This window comes from Blennius ocellaris (genome assembly GCF_963422515.1).
Source record: "Blennius ocellaris genome assembly, chromosome: 13".
NCBI lineage: Eukaryota > Metazoa > Chordata > Actinopteri > Blenniiformes > Blenniidae > Blennius > Blennius ocellaris.
The window spans coordinates 1,146,555-1,167,520 of NC_137662.1; the positions used below are offsets into that span (position 1 = coordinate 1,146,555).

The 20,966-nt window shown below is 51.4% G+C and overlaps 1 protein-coding gene across 1 annotated transcript in view; it reads left to right on the forward strand.

The window, feature by feature from the left end:
- The window catches only part of pcca (propionyl-CoA carboxylase subunit alpha), a 38,576-nt gene extending 29,509 nt beyond the window's left edge, over positions 1 to 9,067 (forward strand). The window contains exons 16-23 of the mRNA XM_080507904.1: positions 2,185 to 2,260; positions 2,323 to 2,536; positions 5,039 to 5,141; positions 5,206 to 5,304; positions 5,391 to 5,444; positions 6,733 to 6,873; positions 8,022 to 8,099; positions 8,175 to 9,067. Of these exons, the coding sequence (XP_080364030.1) occupies positions 2,185 to 2,260; positions 2,323 to 2,536; positions 5,039 to 5,141; positions 5,206 to 5,304; positions 5,391 to 5,444; positions 6,733 to 6,873; positions 8,022 to 8,099; positions 8,175 to 8,243 (834 nt within the window). The 3' untranslated portion in view covers positions 8,244 to 9,067. The remainder of the gene's footprint in view (positions 1 to 2,184; positions 2,261 to 2,322; positions 2,537 to 5,038; positions 5,142 to 5,205; positions 5,305 to 5,390; positions 5,445 to 6,732; positions 6,874 to 8,021; positions 8,100 to 8,174) is intronic.
- The last annotated feature ends 11,899 nt before the right edge of the window (positions 9,068 to 20,966 follow it).

Sequence of the window (20,966 nt, forward strand, 5' to 3'; positions counted from 1 at the left end):
CTCTGGTTCCCTCACTGGTTCATTGCTTCCCTCACTAGTTCTCTGGTTCCCTCACTGGTTCACTAGTTCTCTGGTTCCCTCACTGGTTCACTAGTTCTCTGGTTCCCTCACTAGTTCTCTGGTTCCCTCACTGGTTCTCTGGTTCCCTCACTGGTTCATTGCTTCCCTCAACTGGTTCCTTGATTCACTAACTAGTTCCTTGGTTCCCTCACTGGTCGTGTGGTTCCCTCACTGGTTCTCTGGTTCCCTCACTGGTTCATTGCTTCCCTCACTAGTTCTCTGGTTCCCTCACTGGTTCACTAGTTCTCTGGTTCCCTCACTAGTTCTCTGGTTCCCTCACTAGTTCTCTGGTTCCCTCACTGGTTCATTGCTTCCCTCACTAGTTCTCTGGTTCCCTCACTGGTTCACTAGTTCTCTGGTTCCCTCACTAGTTCTCTGGTTCCCTCACTAGTTCTCTGGTTCCCTCACTGGTTCATTGCTTCCCTCACTAGTTCTCTGGTTCCCTCACTGGTTCACTAGTTCTCTGGTTCCCTCACTAGTTCTCTGGTTCCCTCACTAGTTCTCTGGTTCCCTCACTGGTTCATTGCTTCCCTCACTAGTTCTCTGGTTCCCTCACTGGTTCACTAGTTCTCTGGTTCCCTCACTAGTTCTCCCTCACTGGTTCTCTGGTTCCCTCACTGGTTCTCTGGTTCCCTCACTAGTTCTCTGGTTCCCTCACTGGTTCACTAGTTCTCTGGTTCCCTCACTAGCTCTCTGGTTCCCTCACTAGTTCTCTGGTTCCCTCACTGGTTCATTGCTTCCCTCACTAGTTCTCTGGTTCCCTCACTGGTTCTCTGGTTCCCTCACTGGTTCATTGCTTCCCTCAACTGGTTCCTTGATTCACTAACTAGTTCCTTGGTTCCCTCACTGGTTGTGTGGTTCCCTCACTGGTTCTCTGGTTCCCTCACTGGTTCATTGCTTCCCTCACTAGTTCTCTGGTTCCCTCACTGGTTCACTAGTTCTCTGGTTCCCTCACTAGTTCTCTGGTTCCCTCACTGGTTCATTGCTTCCCTCACTAGTTCTCTGGTTCCCTCACTGGTTCACTAGTTCTCTGGTTCCCTCACTAGTTCTCTGGTTCCCTCACTGGTTCTCTGGTTCCCTCACTGGTTCATTGCTTCCCTAAACTGGTTCCTTGATTCACTAACTAGTTCCTTGGTTCCCTCACTGGTTGTGTGGTTCCCTCACTGGTTCTCTGGTTCCCTCACTGGTTCATTGCTTCCCTCACTAGTTCTCTGGTTCCCTCACTGGTTCACTAGTTCTCTGGTTCCCTCACTGGTTCACTAGTTCTCTGGTTCCCTCACTAGTTCTCTGGTTCCCTCACTGGTTCTCTGGTTCCCTCACTGGTTCATTGCTTCCCTCAACTGGTTCCTTGATTCACTAACTAGTTCCTTGGTTCCCTCACTGGTCGTGTGGTTCCCTCACTGGTTCTCTGGTTCCCTCACTGGTTCATTGCTTCCCTCACTAGTTCTCTGGTTCCCTCACTGGTTCACTAGTTCTCTGGTTCCCTCACTAGTTCTCTGGTTCCCTCACTAGTTCTCTGGTTCCCTCACTGGTTCATTGCTTCCCTCACTAGTTCTCTGGTTCCCTCACTGGTTCACTAGTTCTCTGGTTCCCTCACTAGTTCTCTGGTTCCCTCACTAGTTCTCTGGTTCCCTCACTGGTTCATTGCTTCCCTCACTAGTTCTCTGGTTCCCTCACTGGTTCACTAGTTCTCTGGTTCCCTCACTGGTTCACTAGTTCTCTGGTTCCCTCACTAGTTCTCTGGTTCCCTCACTGGTTCATTGCTTCCCTCACTAGTTCTCTGGTTCCCTCACTGGTTCACTAGTTCTCTGGTTCCCTCACTAGTTCTCCCTCACTGGTTCTCTGGTTCCCTCACTGGTTCTCTGGTTCCCTCACTAGTTCTCTGGTTCCCTCACTGGTTCACTAGTTCTCTGGTTCCCTCACTAGCTCTCTGGTTCCCTCACTAGTTCTCTGGTTCCCTCACTGGTTCATTGCTTCCCTCACTAGTTCTCTGGTTCCCTCACTGGTTCTCTGGTTCCCTCACTGGTTCATTGCTTCCCTCAACTGGTTCCTTGATTCACTAGCTAGTTCCTTGGTGCCCTCACTGGTTGTGTGGTTCCCTCACTGGTTGTGTGGTTCCCTCAGCTGGTGACGTTTGGAGCGACCCGGGCCGAGGCCCTGTCCCGGATGGAGGAGGCTCTGGATCACTATGTGATCAGAGGTAAGCAGGTTCCTGTGGGAGGCTGCAGCTCTGGAGTTGTCAGGTAACTGCTGCTCTCTCAGGTGTGACCCACAACATCCCCCTTCTGCGGGAAATCATCACCCACCCTCGCTTCGTCTCCGGAGACATCAGCACCAACTTCCTGCCAGAGGTTTACCCCGAAGGGTTCAAAGGTCACCAACTGCAGGCCGACAGACGGCGAGAGCTTCTGGCATCTGCTGCTGCGCTGCACATCACCAGTCAGCTGAGGTCACAGAACGTCCTGGGAGAGCTGAGGTGAGAGGACGGAGGAGAGAGGGACGGGAGGAGAGAGGGACAGAGGGACGGGAGGAGAGAGGGACAGAGGGACGGGAGGAGAGAGGGACAGAGGGACAGAGGGACGGGAGGAGAGAGGGACAGAGGGACGGGAGGAGAGAGGGACAGAGGGACGGGAGGAGAGAGGGAGAGAGGGACAGAGGGACGGGAGGAGAGAGGGACAGAGGGACAGAGGGACGGGAGGAGAGAGGGAGAGAGGGACAGAGGGACAGGTGGAGAGAGCGAGAGAGGGAGAGAGAGGGACAGAGGGACGGGAGGAGAGAGGGACAGAGGGAGAGAGCGACAGAGGGACAGAGGGATGGAGGTAGTGAGGGACGGGAGAAGAGAGCGAGAGAGGGAGAGAGCAACGTATAGGAAGAGAGGGATGGAGGGAGAGAGGGACGGGAGGAGAGAGGGACAGAGGGAGAGAGTGACAGAGGGACAGAGGGAGAGAAGGACGGGAGAAGAGAGGGAGAAAGGGACGGGAGAAGAGCGTGACAGAGGGAGAGAGGGATGGGAGAAGAGAGCGAGAGAGGGAGAGAGCAGCGTATAGGAAGAGAGGGACGGAGGGAGAGAGCGATGGAGGGAGAGAGGGAGAGAGGGATGGGAGAAGAGAGCGACAGAGGGAGAAAGCGACGGAGGGAGAGAGGGCAAGAGAGAGAGAGGGAGAGAGGGATGGGAGAAGAGAGCGAGAGAGGGAGAGAGCAACGTATAGGAAGAGAGGGACAGGGACGGAGGGAGAGAGGGATGGAGGGAGAGAGGGATGGAGGGAGAGAGTGACAGAGGGAGAGAGGGACGGAGGGAGAGAGGGATGGAGGGAGAGAGGGATGGAGGGAGAGAGCGACAGAGGGAGAGAGGGACGGGAGGAGAGAGAGACAGAGGGAGAGAGGGACGGAGGGAGAGAGCAACAGAGGGAGAGAGGGACGGGAGAAGAGAGCGACAGAGGGACAGAGGGATGGAGGTAGTGAGGGACGGGAGAAGAGAGCGACAGAGGGAGAGAGCGACAGAGGGAGAGAGGGACAGGGAGAGAGGGACGGAGGGAGAGAGGGACAGGAGGAGAGAGAGACGGAGGGAGAGAGCGACAGAGGGAGAGAGGGACAGAGGGATGGAAGAAGTGAGGGACGGGAGAGAGCGACAGAGGGAGAGAGGGACAGGGAGAGAGGGAGAGCGCGACGGAGGGAGAGAGGGATGGGAGAAGAGAGCGACAGAGGGAGAGAGGGACGGAGGGAGAAAGGACAAGAGAGGGAGAGAGGGACGGGAGAAGAGAGCGAGAGAGGGAGAGAGCAACATATAGGAAGAGAGGGATGGAGGGGGAGAGGGACAGGGAGAGAGGGAGAGAGGGACGGGAGGAGAGAGAGACAGAGGGAGAGAGGGACGGAGGGAGTGAGGGACGGGAGAAGAGAGCGACAGAGGGAGAGAGGGAGTGAGGGACGGGAGAAGAGAGCAACAGAGGGAGAGGGACAGAAGGACAGAGGGAGAGAGGGACGGGAGGAGAGAGCGACAGAGGGAGTGAGGGACGGGAGAAGAGAGCGACAGGGAGAGAGCGACAGAGGGAGTGAGGGACGGGAGAAGAGAGCAACAGAAGGAGAGAGGGACGGAAGGACAGAGGGAAAGAGGGACAGAAGGACAGAGGGAGAGAGGGACGGGAGGAGAGAGCGACAGAGGGAGTGAGGGACGGGAGAAGAGAGCGACAGAGGGAGAGAGCGACAGAGGGAGTGAGGGACGGGAGAAGAGAGCAACAGAAGGAGAGAGGGACGGAAGGACAGAGGGAAAGAGGGACAGAAGGACAGAGGGAAAGAGGGAGAGAGGGACGGGAGGAGAGAGCGACAGAGGGAGTGAGGGACGGGAGAAGAGAGCGACAGAGGGAGAGAGCGACAGAGGGAGTGAGGGACGGGAGAAGAGAGCGACAGAGGGAGAGAGCGACAGAGGGAGTGAGGGACGGGAGAAGAGAGCAACAGAGGGAGAGAGGGAAAGAGGGACAGAGGGAAAGAGGGACAGAAGGACAGAGGGAAAGAGGGAGAGAGGGACGGGAGGAGAGAGCGACAGAGGGAGAGAGCGACAGAGGGAGAGAGGGACAGAAGGACAGAGGGACAGAAGGACAGAGGGAAAGAGGGAAATAAGGACAGAGGGAGAGAGGGACAGAAGGACAGAGGGAGAGAGGGACAGAAGGACAGAGGGAGAGAGGGACAGAAGGACAGAGGGAAAGAGGGACAGAAGGACAGAGGGAAAGAGGGACATAAGGACAGAGGGAGAGAGGGACAGAAGGACAGAGGAAAAGAGGGACAGGAGAGAGGGAGACACAGGAACAAATATGGAGTTAGTTTTTATTTCAATTAAATACTTTTCCAAATTAAAACATGATCCTCACTCTCCCTCCTCCTCTCCTGCATTGCTCGCTCTCCTCTCTCTATCACCTCTCTCCATCCCCCCTCCCCCCCTCCTCCTCTCCTGTCTCTCTCTCTCTCCCGTCCTGTCGTTCTGCAGGGTGTCGTCGTTTGTCCCTCAGTCGTCCCGCTGGCAGCTCAGGGTGGAGTTGGGAGACGACCGTCACTCTGTGGACATCTGTAAATCAGGAACTGTCTACTGGGTGAGTGTGTCTGCAGCTCGTCCTGCAGGTGTGAGACGCAGCCTGAACCTGTCTGCCTCTCCAGGTGGAGGTGGATGGAGTGAAGCTGGAGGTCAAAGGTCAGTGGGATCTGGCCTCTCCCCTGCTGCCCGTCACCATCAACGGGTCAGAGCGGATCCTGCAGGTAACCTGCTCACATTCTCTTTCACACTTGCTGAGATCAAACCGATCAGTCAGATCGATCGGATAAAATCCTCTGCTGTGTTTCAGTGTTTGTCCAGAAACGCCTCCGGAGTGATCGTCCTGCAGTACCTGGGCACCGTGGTGAGTCTCAGCTCAGCCAATCAGACGTCAGCAGCCTCATCAGGCCAAACGCTTCTTATGGAGCAAGACTGGATTTAAAGCCCCGGTCCCACCGCACACAAGTGCCGGAGCGGAGCAGTACGGAATAGAGACCCCGACCGAAATTTTGGGTCGCGTCCCCACTGCAGAGAGGAGCGTGAAAAGTGGGCGGGGCTTATGAGCTCCGCAGAAATGTGACATTATAACAGAAAAGAACGTCGTCAGATGTAGATCTTATGAATCCTCTGTTGTTGTTTACATCCTCCACTTTGCACTGTTATTTTTTGCAGCGGAAAAAAAAAAAGTTAATTTTTGCAGCGGAGAGCTGCAGCCGCAACTTCCGTGTTTGTTGTGAGAGCGAGCGCTCCGGCCACTTGCCCCGCACTGGAGCGCTGGGGGGCGGGGCAAGTGGCCGGAGCGTTCCCCCCGGTTGGCTGAGGCACAGACACGGGAGTCTGAGGAGGTTCTCCACTCCGGCGCTGATCGCAGTCCGGCAGCTCAGCGTTGGAACACGGAGGCGCCGAGCTCCGAGCTCCTTTTCATGGCTTCCGCGGTCCGTCCCCGCGATATAGCGCCACTGACCGCGATATAGCGCCACTGACCGCGGTTGAACAGAACGCTGACCGCCTCTGGGAAGCGGAGCTGCCGGAGCGCGGTCAGCGCCGGAGACGAGTGCTCCAGACTCCGGTGTCCCAGACGCACATCCACGCCACGGCGAGCGCTATGCTAACAGGAAGCTCCAACACGATGCAAAGTCCCTTCCCCCGGTCTCCCCCTGCCTCAAGTCGCTCTTTCACCACAAACACTGAAGTTGAGCAGCAAAGAAAAGAAAATGAAAATAAAAACAACCAGAGCACAGCTGACCACACTGACAGAGGATTCATCCAGCACATTAACATATTGAGGGCGTGTAGTAAATACCTGACCAATCAGCAGACAGCAGCTCAACCTCAGACCGGTTCCATGGTCCTGGTACCCCAACGGAAGGGGAGCAGAAAAGCGGTCGCCTTTGGAGCGGTCTGGAGCGGTTTAGACCGCATTCCTGTCGTGACACACGAACCGGAGCGGTTTAGACCGGTCTAGGCCGCCACTTTTTGTGCGGTGGAAACGGGGCTAAAGATAACAGAAGAAATTGAAATGGAGAAATAGACTTCATACCATGTTTGTGCTCTTAGAAGAGAAATCCTCTCCAGCAGGTTATCAATATGTTCCTCTCGCCATGGTTCTGCTGACAGACGTCCCTGAGCAACTCTCTTGGTGTCTGTTCCAGTTCAGTGTCCGGGTTCTGTCCCAGCTGGCCTCTGACCTGATGGCCTTCATGCCCGAGAAGGTTCCAGAAGACACCAGCAGCATCCTGCGCTCCCCCATGCCGGGGACCGTGGTGACGGTGTCCGTCCAGCCTGGAGACACGGTAACTCTGCCTGTATCACCTGTATCACCGCCTCACTGACCTCTGACCCCCACCGGGCACTGCCATGACTGGGCCTGTACCGGGCCTGTACCGGGTCCGTACTGGGTGTGTACCGGGCTTATACCGGGTCTGTACCAGGGTCTGTACCGGGTCTGAACCGGGTCTCTACCAGGGTCTGTACCGGGGTCCGTACCGGGCCTGTACCGGGCCTGTACCAAGGTTCAGTGGGTCCCAGATTCCAAGATTCTCAATAACTTGTTCATTAAACTGATGAACTTATTGATATGAACTAAAAAATGTGACTGGCGACCTGTCCAGGTGAATGCTGACTTCACCTGTCCAGGTGAATGCTGACCTCACCTGGACCAGTGAGACTGGTACTGTCTCTTTAAGAGGAGTGAGACTGGTACTGTCTCTTTAAGAGGAGTGGGACTGGTACTGTCTCTTTAAGAGGAGTGGGACTGGTACTGTCTCTTTAAGAGGAGAGACTGGTACTGTCTCTTTAAGAGGAGAGACTTGTACTGTCTCTTTAAGAGGAGAGACTGGTACTGTCTCTTTAAGAGGAGAGACTTGTACTGTCTCTTTAAGAGGAGTGAGACTGGTACTGTCTCTTTAAGAGGAGAGAGACTGGTTCTGTCTCTTTAAGAGGAGTGAGACTGGTACTGTCTCTTTAAGAGGAGTGAGACTGGTTCTGTCTCTTTAAGAGGAGTGGGACTGGTACTGTCTCTTTAAGAGGAGAGACTTGTACTGTCTCTTTAAGAGGAGAGACTGGTACTGTCTCTTTAAGAGGAGAGACTTGTACTGTCTCTTTAAGAGGAGTGAGACTGGTACTGTCTCTTTAAGAGGAGAGACTGGTACTGTCTCTTTAAGAGGAGAGACTTGTACTGTCTCTTTAAGAGGAGTGAGACTGGTACTGTCTCTTTAAGAGGAGTGAGACTGGTAGTGTCTCGTTAAGAGGAGTGAGACTGGTAGTGTCTCTTTAAGAGGAGTGAGACTGGTACTGTCTCTTTAAGAGGAGTGAGACTGGTACTGTCTCTTTAAGAGGAGAGAGACTGGTACTGTCTCTTTAAAAGGAGAGAGACTGGTTCTGTCTCTTTAAGAGTAAGACTGGTACTGTCTCTTTAAGAGGAGTGGTTCTGTGCCTGCAGGTGGCAGAAGGTCAGGAGATCTGTGTGATTGAAGCCATGAAGATGCAGAACAGTCTGACTGCAGCCAAACCAGCCAAGGTAAGAAGAGCAGAGCAGCTGAGGCTCTTCAGAGGAGTGGACGTGTGAATAAGTGAATGTGTTTGTGCCTCGCAGGTGAAGGTGGTTCACTGTCAGTCTGGGGAGACGGTGGGAGAAGGAGACCTGCTGGTGGAACTGGAATGAGAGCAGAACTCCACCTGGACTTCCTGCTGCTGGGTGGAGGTGACAGAGTGCTGGTCCTCCGTCATGAGTCTCTTGCTTCTAAAGCTGCTAGTAGATTGATAGTCAGTTCACCCACGTGTTGTTTCCATGGTAACGCCTCCTCCTCGGACCTGTGGATGACATGTTTCCATGGTAACGGCTCCTGCTCGGACCTGTGGATGACATGTTTCCATGGTAACGCCTCCTCCTCGGACCTGTGGGTGACATGTTTCCATGGTAACGGCTCCTCCTCGGACCTGTGGATGACATGTTTCCATGGTAACGCCTCCTCCTCGGACCTATGGATGACATGTTTCCATGGTAACGCCTCCTCCTCGGACCTGTGGATGACATGTTTCCATGGTAACGCCTCCTCCTGAGACCTGTGGATGACATGTTTCCATGGTAACGCCTCCTCCTGAGACCTGTGGATGACATGTTTCCATGGTCACGGCTCCACCTCGGACCTGTGGATGACATGTTTCCATGGTCACGGCTCCTCCTCGGACCTGTGGAGAACATGTTTCCATGGCAACGGCTCCTCCAAAGACCTGTGGATAACATGTTTCCATGGTAACGGCTCCTCCTCAGACCTGTGGATAACATGTTTCCATGGTAACGCCTCCTCGGACCAGTGGATAGCATGTTTCCATGGTAACGCCTCCTTGTTGGACCTGTGGATGACACGTTTCCATGGTAACGGTGCTGACACTCCAACTCACGGTGCCTTCAATTCCTGCAGAACTTCTCGTCTGTTTTTCCTTAAATGTCTGTAGAACTAATAAAGATTTGTTTTCCACTTCCAACTGATTATTGAGAGTTTGTGATGGTGAACGAGTGATGGTGGAGTGAAGGAGTGATGGTAGAGTGAACGAGTGATGGTTGAGTGAAGGAGTGATAGTGGAGTGAATGAGTGATGGTGGAGTGAAGGAGTTATGATGGAGTGAAGGAGTGATAGTGGAGTGAACGAGTGATGGTGGAGTGAAGGAGTGATGGTGGAGTGAAGGAGTGATAGTGGAGTGAACAAGTGATGGAGTGAACGAGTGATGGTTTAGTGAAGGAGTGATAGTGGAGTGAATGAGTGATGGTGGAGTGAAGGAGTGATAGTGGAGTGAAAGAGTGATGGTAGAGTGAAGGAGTGATGGTTGAGTCAGCGAGTGATGGTAGAGTGAAGGAGTGATGGTGTAGTGAAGGAGTGATAGTGGAGTGAACGAGTGATGGTGGACTGGACGAGTGATGGTGGAGTGGACGAGTGATAGTGGAGTGAACGAGCGATGGTGGAATGAAGGAGTGATGGTGGAGTCAGCGAGTGATGGTGGAGTGAAGGAGTGATGGTGGAGTGAAGGAGTGATGGTGGAGTGAACGAGTGATGGTGAGTGAAGGAGTGATGGTGAGTGAAGGAGTGATGATTGAGTGAAGGAGTGATAGTGGAGTGAACGAGTGATGGTGGAGTGAAGGAGTTATGATGGCGTGAAGGAGTGATAGTGGAGTGAAGGAGTGATGGAGTGATAGTGGAGTGAACAAGTGATGGTGGAGTGATGGAGTGAAGGAGTGATAGTGGAGTGAAGGAGTGATGGAGTGATAGTGGAGTGATGGAGTGAAGGAGTGATAGTGGAGTGAACGAGTGATGGTAGAGTGAAGGACTGGTGGTAGAGTGAATGAGTGATGGTAGAGTGAAGGAGTGAGGGTGGAGTGAAGGAGTGATAGTGGAGTGAAGGAGTGATGGTAGAGTGAAGGAGTGATGGTATAGTGAAGGAGTGATGGTGGAGTGAAGGAGTGATGGTATAGTGAAGGAGTGATGGTGGAGTGAAGGAGTGATGGTATAGTGAACGAGTGATGGTTGAGTGAAGGAGTGATAGTGGAGTCAGCGAGTGATGGTAGAGTGAACGAGTGATGGTGGAGTGAAGGAGTGATAGTGGAGTGAAGGAGTGATGGTGAGTGAAGGAGTGATGGTGAGTGAAGGAGTGATGGTTGAGTGAAGGAGTGATGGTGGAGTGAAGGAGTGATGGTGGAGTGAAGGAGTGATGGTGAGTGAAGGAGTGATGGTGAGTGAAGGAGTGATGGTTGAGTGAAGGAGTGATGGTGGAGTAAAGGAGTGATGGTGGAATGAAGGAGTGATGGTGGAGTAAAGGAGTGATGGAGTAAAGGAGTTATGATGGAGTGAAGGAGTGATAGTGGAGTGAACGAGTGATGGTGGAGTGAAGGAGTGATGGTGGAGTGAAGGAGTGATAGTGGAGTGAACAAGTGATGGAGTGAACGAGTGATGGTTTAGTGAAGGAGTGATAGTGGAGTGAACGAGTGATGGTGGAGTGAAGGAGTGATAGTGGAGTGAAAGAGTGATGGTAGAGTGAAGGAGTGATGGTTGAGTCAGCGAGTGATGGTAGAGTGAAGGAGTGATGGTGTAGTGAAGGAGTGATAGTGGAGTGAACGAGTGATGGTGGAGTGGACGAGTGATGGTGGAGTGGACGAGTGATGGTGGAGTGGACGAGTGATAGTGGAGTGAACGAGCGATGGTGGAATGAAGGAGTGATGGTGGAGTCAGCGAGTGATGGTGGAGTGAAGGAGTGATGGTGGAGTGAAGGAGTGATGGTGGAGTGAAGGAGTGATAGTGGAGTGAACGAGTGATGGTGGAGTGAACGAGTGATGGTGGAGTGAACGAGTGATGGTGAGTGAAGGAGTGATGGTGAGTGAAGGAGTGATGATTGAGTGAAGGAGTGATAGTGGAGTGAACGAGTGATGGTGGAGTGAAGGAGTTATGATGGCGTGAAGGAGTGATGGTGGAGTGAAGGAGTGATGGTGGAGTGAAGGAGTGATGGTGAGTGAAGGAGTGATGGTGAGTGAAGGTGTGATGGTTGAGTGAAGGAGTGATGGTGGAGTAAAGGAGTGATGGTGGAATGAAGGAGTGATGGTGGAGTAAAGGAGTGATGGAGTAAAGGAGTTATGATGGAGTGAAGGAGTGATAGTGGAGTGAAGGAGTGATGGTGGAGTGAAGGAGTGATGGTGGAGTGAAGGAGTGATAGTGGAGTGAACAAGTGATGGAGTGAACGAGTGATGGTTTAGTGAAGGAGTGATAGTGGAGTGAACGAGTGATGGTGGAGTGAAGGAGTGATAGTGGAGTGAAAGAGTGATGGTAGAGTGAAGGAGTGATGGTTGAGTCAGCGAGTGATGGTAGAGTGAAGGAGTGATGGTGTAGTGAAGGAGTGATAGTGGAGTGAACGAGTGATGGTGGAGTGGACGAGTGATGGTGGAGTGGACGAGTGATGGTGGAGTGGACGAGTGATAGTGGAGTGAACGAGCGATGGTGGAATGAAGGAGTGATGGTGGAGTCAGCGAGTGATGGTGGAGTGAAGGAGTGATGGTGGAGTGAAGGAGTGATGGTGGAGTGAAGGAGTGATGGTGGAGTGAAGGAGTGATAGTGGAGTGAACGAGTGATGGTGGAGTGAACGAGTGATGGTGAGTGAAGGAGTGATGGTGAGTGAAGGAGTGATGATTGAGTGAAGGAGTGATAGTGGAGTGAACGAGTGATGGTGGAGTGAAGGAGTTATGATGGCGTGAAGGAGTGATAGTGGAGTGAAGGAGTGATGGAGTGATAGTGGAGTGAACAAGTGATGGTGGAGTGATGGAGTGAAGGAGTGATAGTGGAGTGAACGAGTGATGGTAGAGTGAAGGACTGGTGGTAGAGTGAATGAGTGATGGTAGAGTGAAGGAGTGAGGGTGGAGTGAAGGAGTGATAGTGGAGTGAAGGAGTGATGGTAGAGTGAAGGAGTGATGGTATAGTGAAGGAGTGATGGTGGAGTGAAGGAGTGATGGTATAGTGAACGAGTGATGGTTGAGTGAAGGAGTGATAGTGGAGTCAGCGAGTGATGGTAGAGTGAACGAGTGATGGTGGAGTGAAGGAGTGATAGTGGAGTGAAGGAGTGATGGTGAGTGAAGGAGTGATGGTGAGTGAAGGAGTGATGGTTGAGTGAAGGAGTGATGGTGGAGTGAACGAGTGATGGTGGAGTGAAGGAGTGATAGTGGAGTGAAGGAGTGATGGTGAGTGAAGGAGTGATGGTGAGTGAAGGAGTGATGGTTGAGTGAAGGAGTGATGGTGGAGTGAACGAGTGATGGTGGAGTGAAGGAGTTATGATGGCGTGAAGGAGTGATAGTGGAGTGAACACGTGATGGTGGAGTGAAGGAGTGATAGTGGAGTGATGGAGTGATAGTGGAGTGAAGGAGTGATGGTAGAGTGAAGGAGTGATGGTAGAGTGAAGGAGTGATGGTAGAGTGAATGAGTGAGGGTGGAGTGAAGGAGTGATAGTGGAGTGAAGGAGTGATGGTAGAGTGAATGAGTGATGGTGGAGTGAAGGAGTGATAGTGGAGTGAAGGAGTGTTGGTAGAGTGAAGGAGTGATGGTAGAATGAAGGAGTGATGGAGTGAAGGAGTGATGGTATAGTGAAGGAGTGATAGTGGAGTGAAGGAGTGATGGTAGAGTGAAGGAGTGATGGAGTGAAGGAGTGATGGTATAGTGAAGGAGTGATGGTAGAGTGAAGGAGTGATGGTGGAGTGAAGGAGTGATGGTAGAGTGAAGGAGTGATGGTGGAGTGAAGGAGTGATGGTAGAGTGAAGGAGTGATGGTAGAGTGAAGGAGTGATGGTGGAGTGAACGAGTGATGGTCGAGTTAATAGAGTGATGGTGGAGTGAAGGAGTGATGGTGGAGTGAACGAGTGATGGTGGAGTGAAGGAGTGATGGTGGAGTGAAGGAGTGATTGTGGAGTGAAGGAGTGATTGTGGAGTGAAGGAGTGATGGTGGAGTGAAGGAGTGATGGTGGAGTGAAGGAGTGATGGTAGAGTGAAGGAGTGATGGTGGAGTGAAGGAGTGATGGTATAGTGAAGGAGTGATGGTGGAGTGAAGGAGTGATGGTGGAGTGAAGGAGTGATGGTAGAGTGAATGAGTGATGGTAGAGTGAACGAGTGAGAGTGGAGTGAAGGAGTGATAGTGGAGTGAAGGAGTGATGGTAGAGTGAAGGAGTGATGGTTGAGTGAAGGAGTGATAGTGGAGTGAACGAGCGATGGTGGAATGAAGGAGTGATGGTGGAGTCAGCGAGTGATGGTGGAGTGAAGGAGTGATGGTGGAGTGAAGGAGTGATGGTGGAGTGAAGGAGTGATGGTGGAGTGAAGGAGTGATAGTGGAGTGAACGAGTGATGGTGGAGTGAACGAGTGATGGTGAGTGAAGGAGTGATGGTGAGTGAAGGAGTGATGATTGAGTGAAGGAGTGATAGTGGAGTGAACGAGTGATGGTGGAGTGAAGGAGTTATGATGGCGTGAAGGAGTGATAGTGGAGTGAAGGAGTGATGGAGTGATAGTGGAGTGAACAAGTGATGGTGGAGTGATGGAGTGAAGGAGTGATAGTGGAGTGAACGAGTGATGGTAGAGTGAAGGACTGGTGGTAGAGTGAATGAGTGATGGTAGAGTGAAGGAGTGAGGGTGGAGTGAAGGAGTGATAGTGGAGTGAAGGAGTGATGGTAGAGTGAAGGAGTGATGGTATAGTGAAGGAGTGATGGTGGAGTGAAGGAGTGATGGTATAGTGAACGAGTGATGGTTGAGTGAAGGAGTGATAGTGGAGTCAGCGAGTGATGGTAGAGTGAACGAGTGATGGTGGAGTGAAGGAGTGATAGTGGAGTGAAGGAGTGATGGTGAGTGAAGGAGTGATGGTGAGTGAAGGAGTGATGGTTGAGTGAAGGAGTGATGGTGGAGTGAACGAGTGATGGTGGAGTGAAGGAGTGATAGTGGAGTGAAGGAGTGATGGTGAGTGAAGGAGTGATGGTGAGTGAAGGAGTGATGGTTGAGTGAAGGAGTGATGGTGGAGTGAACGAGTGATGGTGGAGTGAAGGAGTTATGATGGCGTGAAGGAGTGATAGTGGAGTGAACACGTGATGGTGGAGTGAAGGAGTGATAGTGGAGTGATGGAGTGATAGTGGAGTGAAGGAGTGATGGTGGAGTGAAGGAGTGATGGTAGAGTGAAGGAGTGATGGTGGAGTGAAGGAGTGATGGTATAGTGAAGGAGTGATGGTGGAGTGAAGGAGTGATGGTGGAGTGAAGGAGTGATGGTAGAGTGAATGAGTGATGGTAGAGTGAACGAGTGAGAGTGGAGTGAAGGAGTGATAGTGGAGTGAAGGAGTGATGGTAGAGTGAAGGAGTGATGGTTGAGTGAAGGAGTGATAGTGGAGTGAACGAGCGATGGTGGAATGAAGGAGTGATGGTGGAGTCAGCGAGTGATGGTGGAGTGAAGGAGTGATGGTGGAGTGAAGGAGTGATGGTGGAGTGAAGGAGTGATGGTGGAGTGAAGGAGTGATAGTGGAGTGAACGAGTGATGGTGGAGTGAACGAGTGATGGTGAGTGAAGGAGTGATGGTGAGTGAAGGAGTGATGATTGAGTGAAGGAGTGATAGTGGAGTGAACGAGTGATGGTGGAGTGAAGGAGTTATGATGGCGTGAAGGAGTGATAGTGGAGTGAAGGAGTGATGGAGTGATAGTGGAGTGAACAAGTGATGGTGGAGTGATGGAGTGAAGGAGTGATAGTGGAGTGAACGAGTGATGGTAGAGTGAAGGACTGGTGGTAGAGTGAATGAGTGATGGTAGAGTGAAGGAGTGAGGGTGGAGTGAAGGAGTGATAGTGGAGTGAAGGAGTGATGGTAGAGTGAAGGAGTGATGGTATAGTGAAGGAGTGATGGTGGAGTGAAGGAGTGATGGTATAGTGAACGAGTGATGGTTGAGTGAAGGAGTGATAGTGGAGTCAGCGAGTGATGGTAGAGTGAACGAGTGATGGTGGAGTGAAGGAGTGATAGTGGAGTGAAGGAGTGATGGTGAGTGAAGGAGTGATGGTGAGTGAAGGAGTGATGGTTGAGTGAAGGAGTGATGGTGGAGTGAACGAGTGATGGTGGAGTGAAGGAGTGATAGTGGAGTGAAGGAGTGATGGTGAGTGAAGGAGTGATGGTGAGTGAAGGAGTGATGGTTGAGTGAAGGAGTGATGGTGGAGTGAACGAGTGATGGTGGAGTGAAGGAGTTATGATGGCGTGAAGGAGTGATAGTGGAGTGAACACGTGATGGTGGAGTGAAGGAGTGATAGTGGAGTGATGGAGTGATAGTGGAGTGAAGGAGTGATGGTAGAGTGAAGGAGTGATGGTAGAGTGAAGGAGTGATGGTAGAGTGAATGAGTGAGGGTGGAGTGAAGGAGTGATAGTGGAGTGAAGGAGTGATGGTAGAGTAAATGAGTGATGGTGGAGTGAAGGAGTGATAGTGGAGTGAAGGAGTGTTGGTAGAGTGAAGGAGTGATGGTAGAATGAAGGAGTGATGGAGTGAAGGAGTGATGGTATAGTGAAGGAGTGATAGTGGAGTGAAGGAGTGATGGTAGAGTGAAGGAGTGATGGAGTGAAGGAGTGATGGTATAGTGAAGGAGTGATGGTAGAGTGAAGGAGTGATGGTGGAGTGAAGGAGTGATGGTAGAGTGAAGGAGTGATGGTGGAGTGAAGGAGTGATGGTAGAGTGAAGGAGTGATGGTAGAGTGAAGGAGTGATGGTGGAGTGAACGAGTGATGGTCGAGTTAATAGAGTGATGGTGGAGTGAAGGAGTGATGGTGGAGTGAACGAGTGATGGTGGAGTGAAGGAGTGATGGTGGAGTGAAGGAGTGATTGTGGAGTGAAGGAGTGATTGTGGAGTGAAGGAGTGATGGTGGAGTGAAGGAGTGATGGTGGAGTGAAGGAGTGATGGTAGAGTGAAGGAGTGATGGTGGAGTGAAGGAGTGATGGTATAGTGAAGGAGTGATGGTGGAGTGAAGGAGTGATGGTGGAGTGAAGGAGTGATGGTAGAGTGAATGAGTGATGGTAGAGTGAACGAGTGAGAGTGGAGTGAAGGAGTGATAGTGGAGTGAAGGAGTGATGGTAGAGTGAAGGAGTGATGGTGGAGTGAAGGAGTGATGGTAGAGTGAAGGAGTGATGGTGGAGTGAAGGAGTGATGGTAGAGTGAAGGAGTGATGGTGGAGTGAATGAGTGATGGTGGAGTGAAGGAGTGATAGTGGAGTGAAGGAGTGTTGGTAGAGTGAAGGAGTGATGGTAGAGTGAAGAAGTGATGGTGGAGTGAAGGAGTGATGGTGGAGTGAAGGAGTGATGGTAGAGTGAAGGAGTGATGGTGGAGTGAAGGAGTCATGGTGGAGTGAAGGAGTGATAGTGGAGTGAACGAGTGATGGTGGAGTGAAGGAGTGATGGTGGAGTGAACGAGTGATGGTGGAGTGAAGGAGTGATAGTGGAGTGAAGGAGTGTTGGTAGAGTGAAGGAGTGATGGTAGAGTGAAGAAGTGATGGTGGAGTGAAGGAGTGATGGTAGAGTGAAGGAGTGATGGTGGAGTGAAGGAGTGATGGTGGAGTGAAGGAGTGATAGTGGAATGAAGTAGTGTTGGTAGAGTGAAGGAGTGATGGTAGAGTGAAGAAGTGATGGTGGAGTGAACGAGTGATGGTAGAGTGAAGGACTGGTGGTAGAGTGAATGAGTGATGGTAGAGTGAAGGAGTGAGGGTGGAGTGAAGGAGTGATAGTGGAGTGAAGGAGTGATGGTAGAGTGAAGGAGTGATGGTATAGTGAAGGAGTGATGGTGGAGTGAAGGAGTGATGGTATAGTGAACGAGTGATGGTTGAGTGAAGGAGTGATAGTGGAGTCAGCGAGTGATGGTAGAGTGAACGAGTGATGGTGGAGTGAAGGAGTGATAGTGGAGTGAAGGAGTGATGGTGAGTGAAGGAGTGATGGTGAGTGAAGGAGTGATGGTTGAGTGAAGGAGTGATGGTGGAGTGAACGAGTGATGGTGGAGTGAAGGAGTGATAGTGGAGTGAAGGAGTGATGGTGAGTGAAGGAGTGATGGTGAGTGAAGGAGTGATGGTTGAGTGAAGGAGTGATGGTGGAGTGAACGAGTGATGGTGGAGTGAAGGAGTTATGATGGCGTGAAGGAGTGATAGTGGAGTGAACACGTGATGGTGGAGTGAAGGAGTGATAGTGGAGTGATGGAGTGATAGTGGAGTGAAGGAGTGATGGTAGAGTGAAGGAGTGATGGTAGAGTGAAGGAGTGATGGTAGAGTGAATGAGTGAGGGTGGAGTGAAGGAGTGATAGTGGAGTGAAGGAGTGATGGTAGAGTAAATGAGTGATGGTGGAGTGAAGGAGTGATAGTGGAGTGAAGGAGTGTTGGTAGAGTGAAGGAGTGATGGTAGAATGAAGGAGTGATGGAGTGAAGGAGTGATGGTATAGTGAAGGAGTGATAGTGGAGTGAAGGAGTGATGGTAGAGTGAAGGAGTGATGGAGTGAAGGAGTGATGGTATAGTGAAGGAGTGATGGTAGAGTGAAGGAGTGATGGTGGAGTGAAGGAGTGATGGTAGAGTGAAGGAGTGATGGTGGAGTGAAGGAGTGATGGTAGAGTGAAGGAGTGATGGTAGAGTGAAGGAGTGATGGTGGAGTGAACGAGTGATGGTCGAGTTAATAGAGTGATGGTGGAGTGAAGGAGTGATGGTGGAGTGAACGAGTGATGGTGGAGTGAAGGAGTGATGGTGGAGTGAAGGAGTGATTGTGGAGTGAAGGAGTGATTGTGGAGTGAAGGAGTGATGGTGGAGTGAAGGAGTGATGGTGGAGTGAAGGAGTGATGGTAGAGTGAAGGAGTGATGGTGGAGTGAAGGAGTGATGGTATAGTGAAGGAGTGATGGTGGAGTGAAGGAGTGATGGTGGAGTGAAGGAGTGATGGTAGAGTGAATGAGTGATGGTAGAGTGAACGAGTGAGAGTGGAGTGAAGGAGTGATAGTGGAGTGAAGGAGTGATGGTAGAGTGAAGGAGTGATGGTGGAGTGAAGGAGTGATGGTAGAGTGAAGGAGTGATGGTGGAGTGAAGGAGTGATGGTAGAGTGAAGGAGTGATGGTGGAGTGAATGAGTGATGGTGGAGTGAAGGAGTGATAGTGGAGTGAAGGAGTGTTGGTAGAGTGAAGGAGTGATGGTAGAGTGAAGAAGTGATGGTGGAGTGAAGGAGTGATGGTGGAGTGAAGGAGTGATGGTAGAGTGAAGGAGTGATGGTGGAGTGAAGGAGTCATGGTGGAGTGAAGGAGTGATAGTGGAGTGAACGAGTGATGGTGGAGTGAAGGAGTGATGGTGGAGTGAACGAGTGATGGTGGAGTGAAGGAGTGATAGTGGAGTGAAGGAGTGTTGGTAGAGTGAAGGAGTGATGGTAGAGTGAAGAAGTGATGGTGGAGTGAAGGAGTGATGGTAGAGTGAAGGAGTGATGGTGGAGTGAAGGAGTGATGGTGGAGTGAAGGAGTGATAGTGCAATGAAGTAGTGTTGGTAGAGTGAAGGAGTGATGGTAGAGTGAAGAAGTGATGGTGGAGTGAAGGAGTGATGGTAGAGTGAAGGAGTGATGGTGGAGTGAAGGAGTCATGGTGGAGTGAAGGAGTGATAGTGGAGTGAACGAGTGATGGTGGAGTGAAGGAGTGATGGTGGAGTGAACGAGTGATGGTGGAGTGAAGGAGTGATGGTAGAGTGAAGGAGTGATGGTAGAGTGAATGAGTGAGGGTGGAGTGAAGGAGTGATAGTGGAGTGAAGGAGTGATGGTAGAGTGAAGGAGTGATGGTATAGTGAAGGAGTGATGGAGTGAAGGAGTGATGGTATAGTGAAGGAGTGATGGTAGAGTGAAGGAGTGATGGTGGAGTGAATGAGTGATGGTAGAGTGAATGAGTGATGGTAGAGTGAACGAGTGAGAGTGGAGTGAAGGAGTGATAGTGGAGTGAAGGAGTGATGGTAGAGTGAAGGAGTGATGGTGGAGTGAAGGAGTGATGGTAGAGTGAAGGAGTGATGGTGGAGTGAAGGAGTGATGGTAGAGTGAAGGAGTGATGGTGGAGTGAATGAGTGATGGTGGAGTGAAGGAGTGATAGTGGAGTGAAGGAGTGTTGGTAGAGTGAAGGAGTGATGGTAGAGTGAAGAAGTGATGGTGGAGTGAAGGAGTGATGGTAGAGTGAAGGAGTGATGGTGGAGTGAAGGAGTCATGGTGGAGTGAAGGAGTGATTGTGGAGTGAACGAGTGATGGTGGAGTGAAGGAGTGATGGTGGAGTGAACGAGTGATGGTGGAGTGAAGGAGTGATAGTGGAGTGAAGGAGTGTTGGTAGAGTGAAGGAGTGATGGTAGAGTGAAGAAGTGATGGTGGAGTGAAGGAGTGATGGTAGAGTGAAGGAGTGATGGTGGAGTGAAGGAGTGATAGTGGAATGAAGGAGTGTTGGTAGAGTGAAGGAGTGATGGTAGAGTGAAGAAGTGATGGTGGAGTGAAGGAGTGATGGTGGAGTGAAGGAGTCATGGTGGAGTGAAGGAGTGATAGTGGAGTGAACGAGTGATGGTGGAGTGAAGGAGTGATGGTGGAGTGAACGAGTGATGGTGGAGTGAAGGAGTGATAGTGGAGTGAAGGAGTGTTGGTAGAGTGAAGGAGTGATGGTAGAGTGAAGAAGTGATGGTGGAGTGAAGGAGTGACGGTAGAGTGAAGGAGTGATGGTGGAGTGAAGGAGTGATGGTAGAGTGAAGGAGTGATGGTGGAGTGAAGGAGTGATGGTGGAGTGAAGGAGTGATGGTATAGTGAAGGAGTGATGGTGGAGTGAAGGAGTCATGGTGGAGTGAAGGAGTGATAGTGGAGTGAACGAGTGATGGTGGAGTGAAGGAGTGATGGTGGAGTGAGGGAGTGATGGAGCGAAGGAGTGATGGTAGAGTGAAGGAGTGATAGTGGAGTGAACGAGTGATGGTTGAGTGAAGGAGTGACAGTGGAGTGAACGAGTGATGGTAGAGTGAACGAGTGATGGTAGAGTGAAGGAGTGATAGTGGAGTGAGCGAGTGATGGTAGAGTGAAGGAGTGATGGTATAGTGAAGTAGTGATAGTGGAGTGAACGAGTGATGGAGTGAACGAGTGATAGTGGAGTGAACGAGTGATGGTTGAGTGAACAAGTGATGGTGGAGTGAAGGAGTGATAGTGGAGTGAACGAGTGATGGTGGAGTGATCGTGGAGTGAAGGAGTGATGGTAGAGTAAACAAGTGATGGTGGAGTGAAGGAGTGATGGTAGAGTGAAGGAGTGATGGTGGAGTGAAGGAGTGATGGTATAGTGAAGGAGTGATGGTGGAGTGAAGGAGTGATGGTGGAGTGAAGAAGTGATGGTGGAGTGAAGTAGTGATGGTGGAGTGAACGAGTGATGGTGGAGTGAAGGAGTGATGGTGGAGTGAAGGAGTGATGGTGGAGTGAAGGAGTGATGGTGGAGTGAAGGAGTGATGGTGGAGTGAAGGAGTGATGGTGGAATGAAGGAGTGATGGTGGAATGAAGGAGTGATGGTGGAGTGAAGGAGTGATGGTGGAGTGAAGGAGTGATGGTAGAGTGAAGGAGTGATGGTGGAGTGAAGGAGTGATGGTATAGTGAAGGAGTGATGGTGGAGTGAAGGAGTGATGGTAGAGTGAAGGAGTGATGGTGGAGTGAAGGAGTGATGGTGGAGTGAAGAAGTGATGGTGGAGTGAAGTAGTGATGGTGGAGTGAACGAGTGATGGTGGAGTGAAGGAGTGATGGTGGAGTGAAGGAGTGATAGTGGAGTGAAGGAGTGATGGTGGAATGAAGGAGTGATGGTGGAATGAAGGAGTGATGGTGGAGTGAAGGAGTGATGGTGGAGTGAAGGAGTGATGGTAGA